At 43.4% G+C, this 22912-nt stretch overlaps 1 protein-coding gene across 11 annotated transcripts in view; it reads right to left on the minus strand.

The window, feature by feature from the left end:
* The window catches only part of FOXP1 (forkhead box P1), a 390583-nt gene that overhangs the window by 91749 nt on the left and 275922 nt on the right, over positions 1–22912 (minus strand). For all 11 annotated transcript variants that reach the window (XM_083869352.1, XM_083869351.1, XM_083869342.1 and 8 more), the window contains one exon: positions 20571–20696. In XM_083869352.1, coding sequence (XP_083725478.1) covers positions 20571–20696 — 126 coding nt within the window. The remainder of the gene's footprint in view (positions 1–20570; positions 20697–22912) is intronic.

The following is a 22912-nucleotide window of genomic DNA, read 5'->3' on the forward strand; positions in this document are numbered from 1 at the left end:
TATTCTGGTACTCCTGTGAGAACACCCTCTATCACCACTGGGCACTGTCCTTTTTCACTCACTCTGTTGGGAACATGTATCAGAGTATTTTCAATATATTTCAATAAAACACCTTCTTAGCAGTAATGGGCCACTGTTCCTATTTCAGTGGTCCCCAAGGTTTAATGATACAGTTTATTTAGCTGGCTTATAGTTCCAAGTTTTCTTCCAATATTCAAAAGCTATTTTTAATTTTTTTAAAGAAGGCAGCCAAAGGAAGAGCTTTTTCTCATCTTTAAAAAGCAAAACAGTTAAGTTGATACATGCAACAAAACAACTCGAGTTATTTCCTAAAGAGGTGTTTAGTCAACAGCCCTCATGGCTAGATGGGAGTGCACAGAAAAGCTGTGACACTGCTGGTGCTACACAGGGATGGAGTTTGGAAGCAGCAGTGGGATCTCTGCTCCTACTAGAAAAAACACTGTGACTCCAGGAATCAAATGCATATGGAAAAAGAGCTTTTTAGGAAGCAGGGGTTGGTGAGGATGTGTCCTCATGACCTGTGATGCCACAGTGTGCTTCTCCTCCTCGCTGTCTCTGGGTCAGGAGCATCCCCTCACTAAGCCCAGCAGGATGGGGAATAGGTGGGGAGGAGGAGTTGGTGCTGTTTTGGGAAAACAAGACTGCAGGGCAGGAGAAGCCCCAGCCTCAGCAGAGCCATCCCCTGGCCTTTGGCCACGTCAGTCATTTTGATGGTGCACATCTGGTTTCACATGGGCGAGACACAGGCGGCTGTGCTGGCTAAGCAAACAGCCCGGCCACAGGACTTTGCTCTCCCATCCCTTGGGGTCATCCCACCGGCTCAGAGTCCTTTGTGCATCACTAAGCAGGGCTCACTCTGTGCTCTGGGCTTTTCCTTTGTACTTCACTCCGGCCCTTCACAGCGTAATGCCACGTTTTATCACTCCGTTCCAAATAAACCGGCCCGAACTTAACTCAAGGACAGGGTCCTCCCCTCCTGCTTCCCTTCTCCAGGAAAATGCAGCTCCTGTCTGCGAGCAAGGGTTATGACCCATCAACATTTCCTATCCAAATCCAGCTGCTGCTTATTCCAGTCCTTTCCCCTCCCCGACCCTGAGCCACAAGAAAAGAGAGGATGCTGAGAGGCAGCAGGTCTTGGGGCTGAAGAGGATGTGGTGTGGCAGCCAGGACCTGCTCCTTTGCTGCACCCATCATGGCAAAAGGTAAATAAGTAAACAAAATAATTTTTCTGTGGTCCCTTAAAAACAAAACAAAACAAAAAAATTGGCTTCTTGTAGCAAGAGAAATCCCTCAAATGAGTTTAAAGATTTCAGGTTGGAAAAGCACAAACTCGCTGCAAAGTGTGTAACAGGAGAGGAATAGTACAAAAATTGACCTCTGGAAGGAGACAACAATTCTCTGCCCTCAAATGCAGCTGTTCCTGGGGCAGAGGGTGGCAGCAACTTCACCATACAGAGCCCTGAAGGAATTCAGGACACCTGAGGCACCAAATCCTTCACTTGAATGAAATTGCAGGGTGATTAAGCAGAGAGAATGTATCTATCCAAACTGTAATTTGGCCAGCACAATGGATCTAACACCCCTATTCTTGGGAGGAAAAAAAAAAAAGTACTGTATTTGAAGTTCAAAATCTAATTAACTGTTTGAGAAAAAGAATTCTGTTTTTAAAAGAAAATTCCTAATAATATAAAGAGAATTAGTGCCAAAGTTTTTGAAGAACTGCATAAAATGGTATGAAAAACGTATGATATTGTAATAATAGGAATGACTGGATTTGCTCAAATGTTCCTTATACCTTATAATGCAAGAATAAAATACAGTGTAAATCCTTCTATCTACGTAAGTTCCCTGTACAGAAAAATCTCTCCTTTAATAGGTTTACACCTTTAACATGTATTAGTTTGGAAAAGTCCTAGGGTATAATTACACATCTTGGCTTGGCACATTAATAGCTGCTCCCTTCATTTACTGATTTCTTTTACTGGTCAATTTGCTATTTTACTACATTGCTCTTACAGCTTGGCTTTCCCCCTGTGCTGGGAAGGGCAGAGGGGCCGAGCTGGCCACGGGCTGTGTTTGCTGCCTTGGGGAGGCAGCTTTTGATACCTTGATCCCGGCCATCTGCACGCACCATGCTCGTCTGGGATGTGGCATTTGCATCCAGGTTTGCCAGCAAGCTGCAGGTCACAGGCAGGAGTAAGCAGAGCTGCCCTCACTTCCAGGAAAATCTGTGCAGAAATACACTCTACCGGCCCAGGAGAGAACAAGCCAAGCAGGGCTTCTCCAGGACTTGGTGCCACCTTGCTGGTCTCTCTCCAGGGCCCCACAGAGCACCTGCTGCTGCCCAGGCTCCTGATCCTGCATCCTTCCCCATGGCTTTTCCTCAAAAATCTCCTTTGCCACCTTGCATCCCTCAACTCCTTCCCTGCTCCAGGCTTTCGCTGTTGTCCCAGGTTTTACTCTCTGCTCCCCTGGAGCTCCATCCCTATTGCTCCTCTTCACCTTCTTTCTCCCTATGGCTTGAGAGACCTGGAGGGATGCTCACCTGGGACACCTTGCTCCATCACTCATCTGGGAAAGGACCATTTTCCCTGTGATGGAGAAGGGACACACCTAATGATCTATGCTACCAGTCTCCACAGGTTCCCTTTACATCCCTCAGCTCCAGACTCACAGCAAAGTTCACATTTCCTAAGCCTCTGTCCAGTTTCTACAGGTTTTTCGACAGTTTAAGGGTTTTCTTGTGTTATAGTGGAGCCATTCAGTTAATGGCTTCTCAGCACTGCCATTATAAACCAGAACTTTTCAGGTGTTTATTACTCAGCTTTAAAAATTGGCTCTATGCTGAAATTTGGCAAACGAAGTGTCAGCCTAGGAGAAAATTTTATTTTTTGCCAATTTTATACTCTAAAAAAAAATGACCCCATTTTGGCCTCCATAAAAACGCAGCTTTTGCTGCCTCAATGACACTGGTGAAGTAACAAGTCAATATTGTAATAGTGCCAGCAGAACTGAGTGATTTAATGCCTAAAATTGCTTTGAAGGTGAAGAGTGCTATTGAGCTGCTAATTATTAACTATTATTACTGATCCTGCCGCACAACAAAGATGCAAACAGAAAACAGAGGGAAATGAGACATCACTGGGAAAACTAGGCAGAATTGGAATGAGGGTCCAGCACTGAACACGGAGAAGCTGGAAAACAAGAGTCAGGAGGCTTGGCAGGGCGGGATCCTCCAGCCAACGCAAGAAGAATGAACTGATATGGAAATATTATTTTTCGTTTTCCAGGACAGTATTTCAAACACAAATAAAATACAAATGACACAGTGTAGCTTGCTCCATGCCAAAGCTAGCAACGATGTGGGACCAAAATCAGCTCTAAACCAAGCTGAGAAGAGGTCAGTAGGAACCTCATATTGCTCAGCTGAAGCCAAGAGAAACTTTGCCATTTAATCCAATGTGTGGAAGACAGAGCCCTGAAGGTGCTGAGGACGGGTGACCTTGCCTCAGCTGCCCCTGCAGTCAGACATCCAAATAAAAACGGGCTGGGAATTTCAAAGATCCCTAAAGGCTTACATCCTCCGAATCTTCAGGATTCTTTCAAATCCTGTATGTGCAAGAATAGCAGAATCTGAGTCGCACACCACAAAATCTGACCTAGGTTGATCTGACATGGCTGAATAGAGGGATAAATAAGTGATCTCCAGGCTGAACATCTCCAGCCACTCACTCCACTCTGTCACCTTCTGAGGGGACTGTGGCTCCGTAGCAGAAAGGTGACAGAGTGAGTGTTTTTTGAGGGAACAGTGAGGACCAGGAGCTGAGTGAGGCCAGGGCACACTGCCATTTGGAATGTGCTCTACCAAAGCAGCCATGAAAAGTCATTGGGGCTGCTTTCAAAACACAGTAGAAAAGAAAAAAAAAAATCTCCAATTTATCTTTCTGGAAACTTTCTGCTTGTCTAAGTGGCAGCTATTTAAATACAATTAACAAGCAAATGATTTTAAAATTACAATACATTTAGTAAGGCAGCATCACAAACAATTTGCATCTCATTAAAGTGTTTGAAGCTGCAGAATCAACCTCCCAAAAGGGCTGCAGATCAAATGGGAAACACAGTCACAGTCAACAGCTTCTGCACTGTCCTGTGACTCCAGACACACTGCAGGAGGACAGCAGAGGGGGGGGCTCAGTGTCCAGCTGAGCCCCTGCCTGGGCCACCCCCGTGGGAGTTCTGGCCACGGCTCTCGGCACAAGGACGGATGCCACAAGCCACAGCCTTGCTGGAAGTGGGTGTAAAACAAGGAAGGAAGGAAGGAAGAGGGTGTGTGTGTGTGCGTGTGTGCATGTGGGATGGGCACTTTTTAATATACATTCATGAACAAAGAGTTTAAAGAGATTGCAAGCTATTTACTCAGCTCTATATATAATTAAAAGTTTATAGATTACACCGCCACAAACCTTCCGAGATTGCTGCCAGGTTTGGACACACATTAATTCCCAGGGGCCTCCTGTAGAACAATCCCATACCGACGTGTGCAGCAGGAAAAGCCTCAAAGTAACAGTTTTAAATGCTTCCAATTCACTTTCAACTGTGATTTACTGTGGTGGTTCCATTTAACCCAGAGGATTCAGCAGCACTTCCCAGATCACAAACCACCTCCCCTAGTGCTTCCTTTAGAAAGCCAGGCTGATGTGCCAAGCCCTGCTGGATCCATCCTAGGATACAGGTTTTGCTAAGCACAGCTCCAAATAGGTACCTGGGTGGGGCAGGGCTGCTGGTTTTGCATTCAGTGGAGCTCCTGCCATACAAGACCCTTCTGTTGTAGCCCATGGAGGGGAGTGACCTGGCATGAGGCTGGTGGGAAGGAATATACACAAGGACTAATTCCTAGATGAATGAGGAACGCAGCTGAACAGCCTTAATTTCGCTTATCAGGAGACTTGAAGGTGAGGATGTTCACTAGAGAAGGATGTCCCTGAATCAGTCACTTCTCACAATCAGCCTCAAGTGCTGACACTGCCAGCACTGACCTACACTCCAACCACACCTTTAATCCAAAACCTTGCTCCAAAGTACTGCACAAACTGAAAAGGCAGAAACAATACCTTCCTTAGAGTGCAGCACAAGTTCTGAAACAATCTTTTACTTGCTGTGCCTCTGACTCCACGGGCTGTGGAGATGCACATGACAGTTGTTTAACACTGCACAGCACAGTTACACACAGCGCTGGCAGGGGACAGCGAGAAAAGAGTTTACAATTGAATCTGCAGAGGAAATTCGGGTAAGTTGAATTATCCATTTGGAAGCTGGCCAAGGGCTGGGACTACTCCCAGAAGAAGCGACCAGTTTTGCTCATCCTTTGAAAGGCAGCACCTCTGAGCTGCCCATGGCTCTCACTCGCTGCTGCTACGAGAGCAGGGCCAGCACATCCTCTGTGCTCCTCCTGGCAGGGGGCTTTCCTGGAATCCAGGGATCTTGTCCTGCTGCTGAGAGACTCATCAGTGGTGACAAGGGGTTGAGGGAACTGATACCCTGCAGTGTTTCTGCAAGAGGGGTGGCAGCCTGGGAAGCCCAATAAAAAGTGAGATGGAAAAAGGAACTAATAGCAAAAAAAACACAGGGAAAAAGCAAACCAGTCATCATCAGGTGCATTCACTGCTCTGGGCACTGCACACTAGAGAAGCTCCAGAGCCCTTTGGGTGGTTCCCAGGTCTCTCCATCCCCGGTGTCGTCACGACCAGCATGTGTCACCCCAAAACTTCCTGCCCAGAGATGCCACCAACTATTGACACAGGCCTCGTGTGCTTCTTTTTCAGACCTGTGGTTTTGTAGTTTGTCAAAACAGGATACTATTTAAATTTCAAATGTTACGATTTAAACAAAGGTGAAATAGTTACTGCTGTTTTAGCAACCAGACGTCAGGCTCTGCTCAAGCACACACATTTTTTTGTTTTTAAAAGACCTCAGTCCGCTTTGCCAGCAGGCTCTCCCTGCAAACCTGGATGCGAAGACAAGTGTCTAAGCAAAACAACACTCACTTTCTATGAATTACTGAACATGTGTAATTCATTTATCTGTAATATTGTGCTAAACTCAGCTCCAATTAAACAAACGAAAACACCTGCTTAGCACACATAGATCTTTCCATACCTCAGGGGAAGACACATCAGTGTGCTCTGTAGTACAATCTGGCTCAGAAGCCTACACTAACAATGCAAAGCTGGGATTTTTCTTTTTTTCTTAAATGCACATAGGCAAGGAGATAAAAAAAAAAAATACAGACGGAGATTTTTGGGATGGAGTATTTGTGTTTGGTATTTCTACCCATAGCACGTGCAGTTCTGTGATGTTTAAGTGCTCACAGGGGGCCTTCTCATGGGCAGCTGCACCTGAGGGCATGCATCACTCCAGGGAAAAAAAAGTGGGATAATGAAAACTTTAAAGCACACATAACTGGCCCCAGATATTATGATACTGTAAAACTACCAAGGAGACCTCGTGTTGACAAATTTATTGAACTGGGGAGAAGACGTTTCCTTTTCTTGCTCTGCTTCTGGACCACAGGCATCCAGCAGCTCCATGGGACATCCCTGTTGTCCCCCCACATTAATGGGTTGGAAACGCTGTGACACACAGTGAAAATCTCAGTGACACACTGACCAGGGTCACCCCAACACAGGGGCTGAGACCACCCCCAGCACCCAGACATCCCAGCAGCAGAAATGAGACACAGCCTCACCTGTCACACATTTTGGACCAGCAGAGGGGTGTCCCTTTGGGGGTGCCTTGGGAAGAGGGATGTGCCACAGTTGGTTTGGGAGCCTGGGGTGCTTGGCTGGGTGCAGCAGCTGCCATCAGCAGAGCCTGCAGCCTGCCAGATCCCCTACACTTAACTCATTTCCTATTCTTTACTCACTGCCTGCAGACAATAAGCTGTCAATCAGATCCCCAGCAGAACATTTACAATTATCTTCCCTCTCCTGCACCTCAGCATGGCCCCGTGCGAGCGGCTCCATCCCGGGCTGCTCAACACGAGCCATTTGCAAACTCTTCTGTCGCCAAAACTGCCCCGACTCCAGAGGCAGGGGAGGAAATTGAATTTCCTCGTGTTTTCAAATAAAAGTACTGCGGTGGCAAAGCACAGAAGCAAAAGAGCAGGCTTCCTACAGGTGTGAGGCAAAAGCAACCAGGAATGGAAAACCTGCCCCAGTAACTATTACAGCATTCTGGGCAAGGACAAAAACTGTTTACTGCCTTTTTTTTTTTTCTTCTTTTTTTTTTTTTTTTTCTTTTAACAAAATCAAAGTCGCAAACTGAAAGGGTTTTTTAAAATTATTTTTGCTTTGTTTTTCTTCCCCTTTTTTTATTTAGGACAGGGTGGTCCCCTCCGCTCACTCCTGCAGAATTAGCAACAAACCACCACCACCACAATTTTGCAGCTGGCCTTGTGACCATTGCTGAGTTCTCCCAGATGAAATTGGTTTGTTTTTCCTCTGGGTAGACACAGCTGAGTGAAGGACTCAAAATGAGCACACTTTCCAAGTAAAAAAATAACAGTGATGCAAGTCAGAACTATACCTTCCCTTGTAGTGGCAGTTGCTGACAACGTGATTTAAAAATATCTGAACTATGTTCTGCATGATGTTAATGCTCCCATTCCAGAGAGAAATCCCCAATACCTTCGGGGCACTTTCCAAACACTGAAGCCTGAGAAACTGTCCAGGATGGGCCCATTCCTAATAGCACTGAAATCACTGCCATTGCTAAATTAGGAGAAAATCCGTACAGTCATCATTCACTGCACTGTGACTTCACTGATTTTCTGCTCCACTGTCTGCTCAAGGGTCAGCATGGCTAACGGCGAGGAGATATTCCCTCTCCTATTAATTGATCTGGACACATCTTTGATGGCTGTCAAACAGAAAGGTAACTAGTGCCATTATGGCTTTTTTTTTTCCTTCCCTTTTACTTTTTAACTCTTGCACAGGAAATTTCTACAACCTCTTCTGATGAAAAATAACCTGTCTGATATTTCCCCTCTCCTTTAAAATGTTTATCCTGCTCCGAATCTGCAAAGTGTGATATCATCAAGGAAGGTCAAGCTTCACAGGAGCTAATGGCTCTGCTGTGTGCTCCCACCACTTTGAAAAGACGAACAATAGTCCCTCAAGTGCTGCTGCCGGTGGCACAGCAGCAATTCACCATGGAGGGTGAGAAATCTGAAATTAAAATAAACTGCTTAAAACCTGCAGATAGAGAGGGGGGATGCAAGAGACAGAATAAAACGGGACAATCTCTGAACCCAATCAACAAAGCGTTCATTGTTCCAGTTTATGGCAAGTAATACAGCAATAAATATTGAGCCAAGGAAGTTAACCTGTATCCACAGCCTTTGAATAAACACCAAAGCTGAAAGTAAAATCAATGCCAGGCCTTTGGCTCTTGCCAACTCGTGCTTTACTCCTTGCTTGGCTTTGTTTTTTACTTTTGGGGATTTTCTTTGCCTTCTGTCCTGTTATTCATACCTTCCTGTAGGAACTCCTTATCACACAGGAAAAGGACGAACAGAAGGAACTGCCAAGCACACAAATAAACTCCGTTGTGTTCTGCAAATCTACCTGGGTGCAGGTAACTGGGAAGGAAAGGGCTGGGCAATTCACGGATTCACAGCCTCTCTGGAGCCAGGGGAGTCCCCACCTCCTTCCCACACCCCTTCTCCTCACGGGTGACCTGATGCAATCCTGCAGACCTCTCTAACCATCAAATCCAGCTCGGTGTTTACCCTGCAGGGTAGCACAGGCAGCATGAGGCATCTCTGCAAGATACAGGCACATTCGTCTCTCTTACAGAAGTTTGAGCATTCAGCTCTTGATCTGAGTACAAATAAACGTCCTGGTTAGTTCTCATTTTTCTTCAAGTGGTTTATCCACTCCCATGCCAACACCTCAGCCAGTAATACAGGTTTTCACAGCAAGTATTAATTCTGACTTCACTTTTAAATCACATTTTCTTCATCTGAGCATATTATATTCCACAGAACCAGGCGTGAGCATCATGCAAAAGGCATTCTGGTCCACAGTTGTGAATACAGCTGTGTAGGCAGAGGAATATTTGTTTTCCAAGTAATTTGTGCACATTCACAAAATTACAGCTGTCTGCAGTTCTCCCGAAATATCTGTCCTGATGTTTACAAGCCATAAAATATAATCTGCCTTTTCTAGAGTTTCAACCGGTAAAATTGGAAATTTATATATTTATATGCATATTATTATTTTTCTTACAGATTGGCTACTCCCCATTACATACTGCCTATTAAACCCACATAACATCAGCATTAACTTGAGGAGCCACTGCCCTTAAACAACAGTGGATAAACCTTTGTGGGAGTCAGAAGGGCCTCTCTAATACACTCCATGGGTCACTCAGCATGTTGCATCTCATTCTTATCTCACAGGAACCATCCCCTGAAGACCACATGAAATGAAGGTCTGTGTTACAAACCAGCTTAGGGTGACAAGCCTTGACACAAAAAGAGCTCATGTGGGATGGACAGGGAAGGTTTCATAAACTTAATATGTTGTACACTGACAACAGTGACCAACCATCAACCATCTTCATGCATCTGTTCTTGTAGGAAAAATCAACAGGAGTAAAATGATTAAATTTGCACTGTAGCTATGAACTACTGGGCTAGGCTGGTGCTTGGCATCTCCCAAGAGATTTGCTTCAGATGTTTATTTGAGGTATTAAGTGTTAGCCAAAGGAATTGCATTCATTTTGGGATTTGGTGTTGGTTTTTTTGCCTAGTGAAAGATGGGAAATGTTTCACAAGTGTTTCAGATTTTTGCCTTTTTCACGACAAGACCGTGATTCCTTTCAGTTCTATTCCTACCTGTCAGAATGCACAAAATACCGGTCCCTAGGACAGCAAAGCCCTTGGAATAAAATTTTCTAAGCAAATGTGGAAATGCGCACTGCACCTGCTCAACTCACACTGCTCAAAGTCCAGGAGGCTAACCACAACTCTTTCACCCAGAGTTTTGCTGAGCAACAAAATGCAGAAAACCAAAAAATAATCATCAGAGAATCACCGAGTGGTCTGGGTTGCAAGGGACCTTATGGCCCATCCAGTTACAAGCCCCCTGCCATGGGCAGAGACACCTTCCACTAGACCAGGTTGCTCCAAATCCCATCCAACCCGGCCTTGGACACTTCCAGGGACACCTGTTACTAGAGTGACTTCGGTGTAAAACTGATTTTAAAGAAAAATCAGGTAGGAAGCTATATCCATCTCAGTGGGATCTCTCAACTCCAGCATACTGGTGACTCTCACTTAAACCCAGGACAAATCTGGCCCAAGCTGTTCAACTCAGTGCTGAAACCCACCCAAGAGGTCCACATGGATGCACTGATGTGTCATGAAAGGCCCAGCACTGAGATAAACCACAGGTTAATAACTTAAATCTGCAAATGCTTAAAAAATGTTGGACAGTGACAGAACTGGCAAGGAAGCACTGAGCTTTGACAATTTGTACTGCTTTTAACACCCTCCATCCCTGTGCTCTGCTGCATTACGTACCTCATGCATGCTGGCACAGGGCATGAACTACACAGCTGCAACTTGGCTCTCACGATGCAACAAGATGGAAAAAACTTTCTGAGGGGCCAGTGGTACCAAACTACAGCACCAGTGACCTCGGTGGCATTGGTGACCTCATCAGCTCCAGCATGAGTGTGGCTGTCTCCCGGTTCCCCTCTCCAGCGCCCATCACAACCTGAGCTCCTCCTGTCATCTTCGTACCCCGCTCCAAAGCAATTTCAAAACTTTTTCAGCTAGACACGCTAAACCCAGGATGTAGATTTTCCAATTAGTCTCTGTTTAAACATCTGTTGGTAGACTGCATTTAACATCAGTTATTTGAGCAAAGTGCAATTTGATTAGGCTGTCTGAAACGGAGCCAAAGTCTGCAAAATAATAGCTCAATTAAATTTTGTTTTGCTTTCATTTGTCTTATACTTTCCTGAGTGTGATACAGTTGCATATAATCAAGTAAACTAATTCCTTTCAAAATGAGATATTTCAGTGCTTTTTCCATCTCCTCTTAAAGTTTATTTAATAATCTATTCCATCTTCTCCATGCTTCATCGAACTTCAGCCTGACACAAAGTACATTTCTTTCTTGTGCCTTCAGTCTACTTTAATTTTCCAGGCTTTCAGTGACTTGAGATTATGCACCATTAATGTTACACCTTAAATAGATTAGTAATTTATAAAAGGCAGATTACACTTATCAGGCAAATAAAAACATTTCAGCAACACAACAGGCTTTTCTCTGCACACACCACAAAATATTTTGCCAACCTGACGACACAGCTGTAAAACTGTCAAGCTCCAAAGCCACATTCAAGCAGAATTCCCATTTGTTTCCCTGGGTTTAGTTTCTACTTATTCTATGTTGCACTTGTTGCCCTGAAACTTCAATATTAGCTCTAGAGATTTAAACACATGAGGCAAACAGCTGCTCTCCTCCACTCCAGCAAGCCAGATCAAAATACCTTCTCTCTTTCTCTCCTGCCTTTTTTTTTCCCCTTTCTTTTTAAACAAATTGCTGTAAATCAAGTATTTCTGGCAAAGTTGATGGTTTCAGGGCAAAATTCTGCTCTGTGCTCATCACTGCAGATTCCTCCAGTGCAAACTGCTCTCAATTGGTGTGTGAGGAACACCAGCACTCTCCCATCCTGACTAAAGAAACTTTGCCTTGAGGATTAAAAAAAAAATTAAATAAAAACGTCACAGTAACTTAGCTGCTATGTAGATGAATCTATGATTTAAATTAAAACATTAAACATTTAAACATTAACTTGTTTCACACGTCTGTTTAAAAAAAAAGGCAGCACATACTCTTTGAGAGAATTCTTTTATCGGAGATTTTTGATACACAGTACTTTTTCCTTTAGTGTTTTTCTAACATATTTGTTGCAAAGTGTGAACACAAAGGGACAAGCTGAAATAGGTATCTGGCAGGCTCTTCCCAGCGCGTGCTGCCGAAAGCCACAAGTACTACTGCAGTTGTGACAAACCTGTTATTGTGCTGCAGGAAGGCAAGCGACTCCTCCAGCACTGCCTGCCCTGCCACTCTTTAAAATATTCCTGCAACAAAATAACCTTAAAAACCGAGAGGCATCCCAAGTCCGTGGAAGTTCAAAATGGGATATGTCCTATTTAAAATGTAGAGAGCTACTAAATATGACAACCATTTGATGTATGAAAATTATTCACAACCGAAAACAGACAGTCTGGAAATAGCTGGGATGACTTCATTTAGACAGAATTACCCAAATCTGTTTCTAATATACACAGTACACATAATAAATTTTTACAATATGACAAGGAAAACAAACTTAATAAAAGTTCCTGATCTTTTGTTACACAAGCAAGCTATAGCCATGCTATGTTTATAATATTTTGCCCATGATATCACAGCTCAGTAACAAAAGCTAAGCACCACACATAGCAGTTTCTAGGTATGACTTCACCTCGCCGTGCCAGCAGCGCACCCATCAGCCCGGCAGTACCACCTTCCCCAACCCACAGCCCATGCTTGCTGGACTGTTTTTGACTGAGAGTTTCCTTTTCTCCTTCTCCCAGGCTCCCTCTGCTTCGGGAAGCTGTGGATCTCTGTGACAGGAGTTTGTTTTTTTCCAACTACACCAGGACTCATCTTAACGGTAAGAGATTTTTAGCCCTGTTTCCTTCACTCCTGGTTATTTGACAAGTGCTTGAAAACCCTGTTATAAACAATCTCTGTAGGAAAACAGATGATGTCTTACGATCACAGAAGGTAATTTTTTCAAGAACCCAACTTTTTGAGCATTTCCCAGATGCACCGCGTCAATCTTCCCCGCGTTTGACTATCTCAGCTGGTTTTCCAGCCCGGGCATCGCGCCAGGCGGGCCGGACTGCCCCTCATTGTCACTTCTGTTCGATGGCACTTGCACCCACTGCTGTTATTCCAGGCTTCAGGAAATTTTCTAACCACTGGACTGGCTCCAGCACTGCGCACTAATAAGTTGCAGATTGCAGCACTCTAAGTGTGTGTGTGTGTGTGTGTGTGTGTGTGTGCATGTGTGTGCATGCGTGTGTCAGATCGGGGCCACACTTTGTAGGAGGGGGAAAAAAAACAGTAGTTCAAAAATGCTGCCTACTCAAATTGACAGAAAAGTGACCCCTGCACTTCATCAGAAATTCCTGCAGACTGACAAAATAAAGGAGTTTGCTTTTATCACACACAGTAAGACTCATATGGAAAAATGGAAACACTACATCACTCGACCTTAGGTTGCCCCCTTTTCAACCGCAGATGAATATTATGTATAAAAATTGTAAATCAATTTGAGATGTATTAAAGGAGATTCTCTTTTTCTGTATTAAAGGTAATACCTTTTAATCTCAAGATTTATTTTGTAATGTCAAGTAAATGAGACAGACTTAATTTCTGTAACTGAATTTTGTTACTCTTAAGTCTCTTTAGCATCCCTCTGCGTGGTGTTCACAGAATTTCCTACCCTTTGCTTTGCATCAGGAAATAATGAGCAAGCGGCACTTACCCAACACTGAGTCACAAATATTTGCCTACATTAACAGAGCATTAAAAGCCATTTTAAACAACTTAAGGAAATTGTGCTAGCCTTTGAACTATGATTCACTACTAGGAGAAATTAGGAAACTTTTCCTCCTCTAAAGGCAAAAATCAGCTGCTGTAACCTCCTTGTAATATCATTAGGTCCTAGAGCAGATTTTCCTCTTACAGATCCTCACACAATAGATTTCTGTGCTTAATGAAACTACTTCTGAAATTTTCCTACACTCAGTGTTAGGTACTTTGAAATTTCAATCCTTTCACATCCTTGAACTCTCATCAACATTTTTTTCCAGACTGTGTCAATAAAATTGATTACTTGCAGTTCTGAACTCTGTTCTGCACATGGAAATAAAACAATTTGTTTTAAAGTATTTTCTGAAGAAAGCAGAACTTGGCAATCACATCTCCGAGATCAAAAAATAAAAAAAAGAAGAAAGAGGGACAATCCAACCAACCGAGCCTTGCCCATGAAAAGCAAAACAAAAAAAAAAAAGGAAACCTCTCCAGCAAACAAAAGAGAAGCCAGGTCCTGATTTCACGATTTTATCACGGCAGCGACGCAGGCTCAATCCCTGACATCCCCACATCATCAGGCTCGCCGCTGTCCTCCTGATTGATATATCTCCCTGTCGGATGTGCACGATCTTTTCGGATCATTAATGTGTTCATTAATTTGTTATCAATTGTGGCTCGCTGTACTTACAGCGCTCGGTGCCGTGGCTGGCGTGTGCCTCGGCAGCGCCGTGCAATCACACACCGACGGACCCCTGGCTCCCCGGTTGTTGAGATGCCTCATACCTACAACCAATCTGTTGCTTTTACAAGTTTAATCTCGGTATTAAGGAGCTGATTGTGGAACCATGTCGCTATAACATCTTCAACCCAGCTGTACATCATATAAACCGCTATAGGAGGGGGCAGTCTCCCATCATTCCTGGCAGCAGCACATACCTTTAACTCCCTAATCTGTAATACTACAAAATACCGCTCTCATTTCTTCCCAAGCACAAGTGGACTACCAGCAAGGGTCCAACAGTGTTATTCCTAATTACCTTTTTTTCACTCTTGATCCTGTGGCGCTCATAATTAGTTACCTGGGGCTGCAATCCAATTTGAAGTGATGACAAGAAAGTGATCCATGAAAAAGTAATAAGTTAAATCCAATTTCAGCCTTCCTCTAATTAAATGCACATGGAACTAATGACTCAAACCCTACCATTTCAGTGATAATGGTAATTAGCGAGGTGGGAGTCACTCTCTTTTTTCAACACTGTAGGTGTAAACCACAAGGTAAAATGGCAGGAGCACTCTTAATTACATGTGTCATTTTGTCAGCAATTTACACATTTCTGACCAGTCAGGAAGGTTTCATTTGTTTTCCCCTTCCCTGAGGTGGGTAAGGCACGTTCAGGCTCTGGCACTGCCCGCCCCACATCCCTGCTCCCAACCTGGGCAAAAATCACAGTTTTTACAAACCTGTTCTGTAAATGCTTAATGTCAAAGCAGAAAACCTGCAAGAAAATTATACTCGAGAAGCTGAAAATGAGGGATCCTGGCTTCTACTTTGCCCCTCAGGACTGACTTCTTTCCAAGAATCAGATGCCAAACTCCCAAATATCACAGCAGAGCTGCACACCTCAACACCACAGAGAGCCCGCAGCCCTCCAACCTTGGGCGAGTCACTTAATATCTCTCTGTCAGGGTTTACATGGCTATAAAATGAGAATAATCATGTTTGCTGACAGTGCCTCACACTGCCAGCACTTCCAATATACTGGTATTTTCCTAGAAGCTTCATTTTTTTGAATCATGGTATTACAGGATAATCACAGGCTTCTTTTAAGAATAAACATATTTGTCACCTTACTGCTCAGTCTAAAAAGCTGGGAAAAACTGAATAATAAATGCTTTAAAAATATAAAAAGGCAGCAAAAAAGGTCCATAGGTGTAATGAAAAAAAATCCCTTAGTATCAAAATTTTCAAGCTGATCATGTAATTTCGAGGATCTGACTCAGATTTTGTTCTGTTTGTGGGGTGGATGATGTCTGCATTTCACAGACACATTTCAAGATCTGACTAACACTTATAATTGGGCTTAGGGGTGAAAAATAAATAAGAACTAAGGGGTTCTTTGGTAAAAATCAGCAAAATTCAACTTTGCTTAATTTCCAAAGTCAAAAACGGATAATGAAAGATTCAAGTGGAATTTTCATAGGCAAACTTCAAACCCTGCAGAAGCAAAATCCTGACCCAAGCTGAGTTGGTGCCAAAATTCCCATTTGCTTGACTGAGGCCAAATTCTGATCAATTCCTGTATTAAAGAGTGAAACAGAGAGATACTCATACAAATAGAATAAATACGTTTGCAAATTTACTTCTTCTGCCAAATTATCGGCTGAGACAATTTCTCTACCAGTTGTTAAATTTATCACTATGTAAAAAATGGTTCCCTGTGTGTAAAACCTGAGACAACACAACTGAGACTTGTGTGCTCCAAGTGAAATGGAGCATACCCTGCCCTTCACCTCTTGGTGTTTATTGCGTTGTCAAACTAACAATTTCTAATTTCATAAAAAAACAATAATAATTGCCCCCAACATCAAGCTACAGTGATTTTTTTTTTTTTCTTCTCGCCCTCTTCTATTTCTCAAGATACTGGAAAGATATATTAAGATAATATAGCATGCAAATTAAATTCTACAAAAGCCCAGCCAAAAGGCTGCTTTAAAAAGCAGCGGTATGCAAAGGCGAGGACAGCTCTGTCCTCTCAGCCTCCTTCAGTCTCACCCTGAGAATTTAAACCAAACCCAAATTCTTTTCTTGGCTGTGACTTAAAGGGAAGATTTATTTTTTTGTTTTGCCAAGCAAAAACAGAAGTTTCCATCTCAGTAATTTCATTATTTCTTCCCTCCAAACACACATGGGTTAATGATCAGACAAGAAATCTCAGTTAATCACATAAAAAATGTCAAGTGATGGGTTTCAGTTGCGAGATACTGATTTGGACATCCTAAATTTGTTTTCAGTCCAGTATCCAACTTCCAGTTCAATGCAACACACAACATTTACGTCTTTGAAAAAAAATTATATTTTTAGTATTGCCAAAACACACATGCACTTTTACTTTCTTGGGAGAAAAATGTGTCTCTTGATTTGTTTCCAATCTGTGTGCTCTTGCCAGCAACTAAAATGCTTGAAGAACCAAAATGAATAATCGGTAAGAGCATCGGCAATTAAAGCTGCAAATTTTAATCAATACATCTATTAATACAGATATATTTATCTTGGCCAGGAAAAATGTGCACATTTTCAAAATCCTAAGCATACCTGGTCTGTTAAATTATTTGTTTCACAGACTCAAGGAAATCCAATATCTATGGCAAATATATTATCAAACAGCCTTTAGTCTTTTTTTTTTTTACTTCCAGTAATTTTTGTGGGACTGGTATTTTTTATGTTCTTTCCCCAACTGCTGGTTATTAAATCCATTTCTTAACTTTCAATTTTCTTTTGTTTGTGTCATCAGGCTGCGAAACCGGAGGTCACTGCCAAATCTAAACCACGGCAGTGTGCGATAGGCTCAAAATGTGAGTCATCGTGTATTTGGAGATTTGGGGTTTTTCAGCTATCAGCAGAGCACATCTCCACTCCTGCGTCCAAGTTCTTACAAACTGAGTATCTCACGATTTGCTAAAAGCAGATCTTCAGGTAGAGCTGCCAAAATCAAGAGACCCCTCCCCAATAGGATTGCAGGAGCCCACTGTCATTTAAACACTACTGAAGACACCATGTCCCAATGCGGCCACAGGATGCTGGGATATATTTAAGTTCCTTGGCTGTTTAATCAGGGAATAAAGAAGGAATAGAGGAAATTATCCATGAGGTGATAACAGATTAGCTACACAGTATATATTAGATTAATCTTCTGCATCTGTTTGTGGTGGTGGTGGAATTTAGAGGGTGCATTTCCAGCCCCAGTACTGGCCTCCCCTCCTGGGGCAGGCAGGGCCACGGAGCATTTTCGTGGGAGAAGCAGCAGGCCAGGCAGACAGCATCCCTCCCTGTTCCATACAAAGCTCCCCAGCACTCGTGCTGGGCGCTGCTCACCAGTGTCCTCGCCAAGCACAGCAGGGATGAGCGGCGCCTATGGTGTTCTTGTTATACATGAAGCCTGTTTGTCACAAAAAAAACCCCAGGTGACTGCTAACTGCTGTGGCCATTGAATGAGACATTTCTCTTTGTAAGTGAAGCCCAAAGATAACTTGTTCATTATTTAAACAAACTTATGAAAAACCAGCACATTTCCCCCACCCTTTATATTTATTCTATGTACTGTCAGCAATAGGCATCACCTCATCAGCATGGCCCCATCTGACTTCAGGGGGTGTGGGTGCTTGTGTGGTGGCAGTTTTACTCAGAAATTCTACCCCCAGCAGCACCATTTCCTTTCAGCAACAGATTTTCATTACAGGGATGCACTTGGGGGTGTTACATCCAAGAGGACTTCCAGTATGTTTCAGACCGCAAAAGCACCAGGAGTGAGAAGGGGAAAAAAAAAAAAAAAAAAGACTGGGCAGTCATTTGAATCAGTGAGTGACAGGCTGGGCCAGCTCTCTGTATACATTAATAAATTAGAATTTTAATTGTGTCTCTGACTGCAGGAGCTGCTCCAGTACTTTAATACGTACCAACAATTGGCTATGTTATGGAATCCACGATGTGGCCTTCACTGTTGACCTCTGCAACACAATTCCCAGTCTGACTACGGAAACTGTTTGGTTTGATCCTTTCAACTTATTTGAATCCTGACAAATAAGCTCACAGCTGAAAGGTCAACACAGTCATATTTCATCCTCTGGAGCTATTCTTAAGACATCTGCACAACAAAGCACTTCTTTTAGTACCTGACACTGGACCTAGCCAGCACAATCTCTCATTAAAAATGTCCCCAGTGGAAGAGTCTATTAAAAGGCATATGGATCAGCTATGGATTTACCAAATAAAATATTTTTGAAAGCATTAATGTAACGCTTTGGATTATGGCTCTCGACGCTGCCAATAAAACGTATATTTGCCCAATGACAAAATGCTTCATACTTTCCAAAAGAATAATAGCCCTGCTGTAAAGCGCGAGGTGTTGTCCAGCAGCCGGAGCACAGGGGTGGGAGCCAGGAACTCATGAATCTTAATCCTACCTCTAAACTCAATTCCCTCTGTGAGCCTATGTGAGTTGCTTAACCCGCATCCCTGAGTTTCCCAGTCCAGAACTGGGATAATGCTACTTACTTATCAGACTTTCCTTCTGGGGATGTTTTGGAGATTAGTATTTGCAAAATGCTTTGAAGATGAAATCACTACACCAAAGCTTGATGTTGTCCACAGTGGGCCAAGGGCTGCAGTTAACATCTATTCCTCACTCAGGCAAAGCTCCCCTTGAAATCCCCATCAGTTTTATTTGGGTAAGAACCACAGAATTGGGCCCTCTCACTTTACTGTCAAGGCCTCTAGCGATGTTGGCTTTACCTTCCATATTCTACTACATATTTAAAGAGCCTAGCATCCGTATTTTTGTAGGAAGATAATCTGAAGCACATATAAAAGGCAAGAGAAGCAGCAATGCTGTCAGAGAGCTCATGGTGATAGTATATCAAACTAAAAAAAAAAAAAAAAGAAAAAGTAGAAAGAGCAAAACAGACATGAGTTTGACAACGTGCTATGACAACAAGAGGAAAAAAAAAAAAATCCGGAAAGAATTTGGGGCTACAGAGGCTGAAGCATCAGATATAGAAGAACGAGATAAGATAAATGTCCCAGCTACAAGGCTTTGTGCAACTGCAGCTGAACTGGTGCATTCAGGACCTTATTATCAAAACTCCACTGACATGCTGCAATTGCAGAGAGCAGTAATAAAGGCAATAACCAGCTGCAAACCAGCAAAGTGGTCAAGGGTCTGGAAGCGCCAGTTTACGAAATACATAAAGAACTAGATACATATAATTTGCCAAAGCTGGCAAGTACATGTTAGTATCTCAGATGTTTGAGGAGTGTGAACACGAGGAAAGGCAAGGGACTGACTCAGTATTTATACAAGCAGTATTACTTGGAGCAAGAGGATGGAATTAAAGTGGAAAGTTCCTGAGCGTGTGCTTTGTTATGGAAAACTATCCGAAGGAAAATAATAGCAGTCCCACCATCACTTGGGATTTCTAACACTAAAATAGCAAAAAAAAAAAAAAAAAAAAAAAAGAAAAAAAAAAGGAAAAAAAGGAAACTGTGATACATGACCTAATAGGTCTTTCTTGTCTTTAACTCCCCGTGATTTATCCCACAAGACTAGCAGGATGTACTCCAAAGCCCCATATGTGTGCATACATCTTCTGTTTGGGAATGCTGTATTGGTTTTAGCTCTCTGAATTCATAACAGCACAAAGCCCTCTAATATTTAGATTTTATTTCTGAAGATGTCCATAAATCAGCAGACAATAAAAGGGGAAAAAACACACCGATGATATGATATCCTAGTATTTCCCAATATCCTTGACACAGCAAATCAACGGTTTGAGTGAACACAGACTACAAATGGAACAGCAATCAAACAGAAATGTTAATGCAAATCTCCTATGCACACTGACACAGTAACAAAAGCTATTCCATTTTGTCATGATCCAACCCTACCAGATGCTAATAAAAGTACATGCTCACAATTTGTAAATACGCCGTAGGTGGGACTTTCAAGAGCACCCAGCATCAATCCTGCTGCCACATACACCAGCCACAGCCACTCTGTGGACACAGGGAGGAAGCTCCTGAAGGCTCCATGCTAGTGTTTGTATGGAAGACGCATTTATTCAGCTTTTACAAGCCCCAGACCCTCGTGGAGGCTCACAGGCTCCCCTTACCTGAAGGGCTGGCTGTTTGTCATTCCTCTTCGGAGACTTTATTCCACTAACTTGCTGCTGCTGCTGCTGCTGCTGTTGCTGCTGCTGCTGCTGTTGCAGGAGAAGCTGTCGTGCCACCTGGAGAGCCTGTAGGGAGAAAGAGGTTGGAGAATTTGAGTTCACAGCCAAGAGGACATGGGGAGCTACACAAACAGCAGAAGGGCAAGGCAATCCCTGGTCATGGGGTAACACTCCACTCCTGATGCACCTCCACTGAGGAAACCAGTGGCTTCCACAAAAATAACACCTTGCATGTGATGGGGTGACAGCCCACCACTGATTTCTCATTTTGACTAAGGAGAAAAACAGCAGCAGTTGATGTTTGCCTCCTGGGTGGGAGCCTCAAGTAACTGCAGGAATCCTTGTGGTGGGCTCCACAGAGTAATTTTTGTCCTCCTGGAGCACCTCACAGCCCTCCTCACTAATGGGCAGGCTCCTGTGCTTTCCGATCTCAGAAAGATTTCAGCTTTCAGCTTTCCTCCTCTCCAGCAGGTCAGGCTGAGTTTACAGAAGAGGGCAGCCATATATCACTGTCTGCTCCCCTGAGCACCAGAGAACATCAGGGAAGTTTCTGGAAGGCCATGGTGGGAGAAAGAGGAGATGGAGTAGCAGACAGAGGCATACTGAATGCTGAGAAAGCTGCAAGGAGCTGAAGAGAATGCAAAGAAAAGCAGGGACAGCATTTCATCTCACCAAAATGCAGGACTTGGACTTTGACAATCCTTGTGGGTCCCTTCCATAGCTCAGGATATTCTATGATCCTGTGAAAATCGCTGTCAGCTCATGACAGACCAGCTGTGGGGACTCACTGGGAGGGGGCACAGCCAGTAAAAGGACAGTGTGACAGTGGAGGGGCAAGGGACATGACCCTGAAAGCATGAGCAGGCAGGATGTGGGGCAATTATTGCAAAATGCCATGCAAAGCAGAGAAGAGTCCCTCAACACCGGAGCCTGCTGCTCTGTAAGGCCTGATTTCTCCATCAGGTGGGGAAAAGAAAGCAAGAGGAGATAAAAGAGGAAAAAGATGAGGAGCAAGTCCCTGCCCTGGCTCCCTCCTGGCTCCCCAGCCAGGGGACAGCGAGGATGATCCCTGCAAGACAGACTGTGGCACAGCTGAGGCTCTGCTGGCGAGACCCCAGCCTGCTGCTCCCGCAGGATTCACCGGACCGGAGCCTCCTTGGTCTCCTTGGAGACGTTCAGTACATGTGTAGGTGGAAAAGTGGGAAGGCTGAAGACTTCATTAATGTAAAACAAGAAAAATAGTCCCTTTGCAAGATGCCTACATGGAAGGAGAGAAAAAGCCTTCCCCACTCCTACTGTGTATGTTCTCTGAGTGATTTAATTAATACCTATTTAATTAAGAAGTCAGATACGCTTCAGGTTTCACTTGCTCCTTCAAGTTGCAGAGTGTTTAATCTCAGTGCAGAACTGCTGGGAAAGGTTTGATATCAAGGTCTGCAAAGTTGAGTCCCAACCCCCCCACTCCTCCCCCAGTAACATCTTGTTATTTTATGGCCTAGACTCATCTTTTTACTTTTGAAGAGACACTGGTCAGCTCAGTGGACTGAAGAACCACCACTGCTGACCAGGGCAAGCGGGCAGGAGAGACCTTATAATGCTCTGGCAACAAGCCCACCTTTCCAATTCTTTCCAATTTAATAACAAGTCTCCACTGGATCAGAAAAGCTCTCAAAGGGTGGATACAATTTCCAGCAGAGCTTGGTACAGTGCAGGTAAAATTAGATTTTGCATTTCAAGCTGGTTGGATCTTAGTGCACCCATAACATCTCTGAATTGGTCCATGTTCCTGCAATGGGTGCAGGGAGCTGCTGGGCACACACACAAACAGCCACCACCCCATAATGGTGCACCATCAAGAACTAGAAAACCCTACAGCCTGCCAAAGAATTCAATGCAACAAAAGAAACCTTTATGCAGAAAGTGCTAAGGATGGTTTAAAAAATATCTTATTTGTATTGAATTAACTTATTTAGCTGTTAAAGCATCTTCAAGGGTGGGCAGAGGCAGCAGAAATAAACCTACAAGACTTAAGGGGATGGGCAACAAATACTCACTTATTTAGCAGGGGTGTTGTATGGCTTATTTAATTAATGAATACTTGTAAAGCACTCTGAGTTGCTCAGACAAGAAGCTCTATACAGTACAAACGCAACATATTATTATATATTATTAAGACTGGCTCTGCAGAAGAATAATTCCAGGTAAATGTGCAATCAAATGATCATTTTAGTTCCCAGTAATTAGATTCAATAGGCCAAAAAAGCCACAGAAGCCTTTCTTTA

This window comes from Zosterops lateralis, assembly GCF_965231275.1.
Source record: "Zosterops lateralis genome assembly, chromosome: 11".
Classification (NCBI taxonomy): domain Eukaryota; kingdom Metazoa; phylum Chordata; class Aves; order Passeriformes; family Zosteropidae; genus Zosterops; species Zosterops lateralis.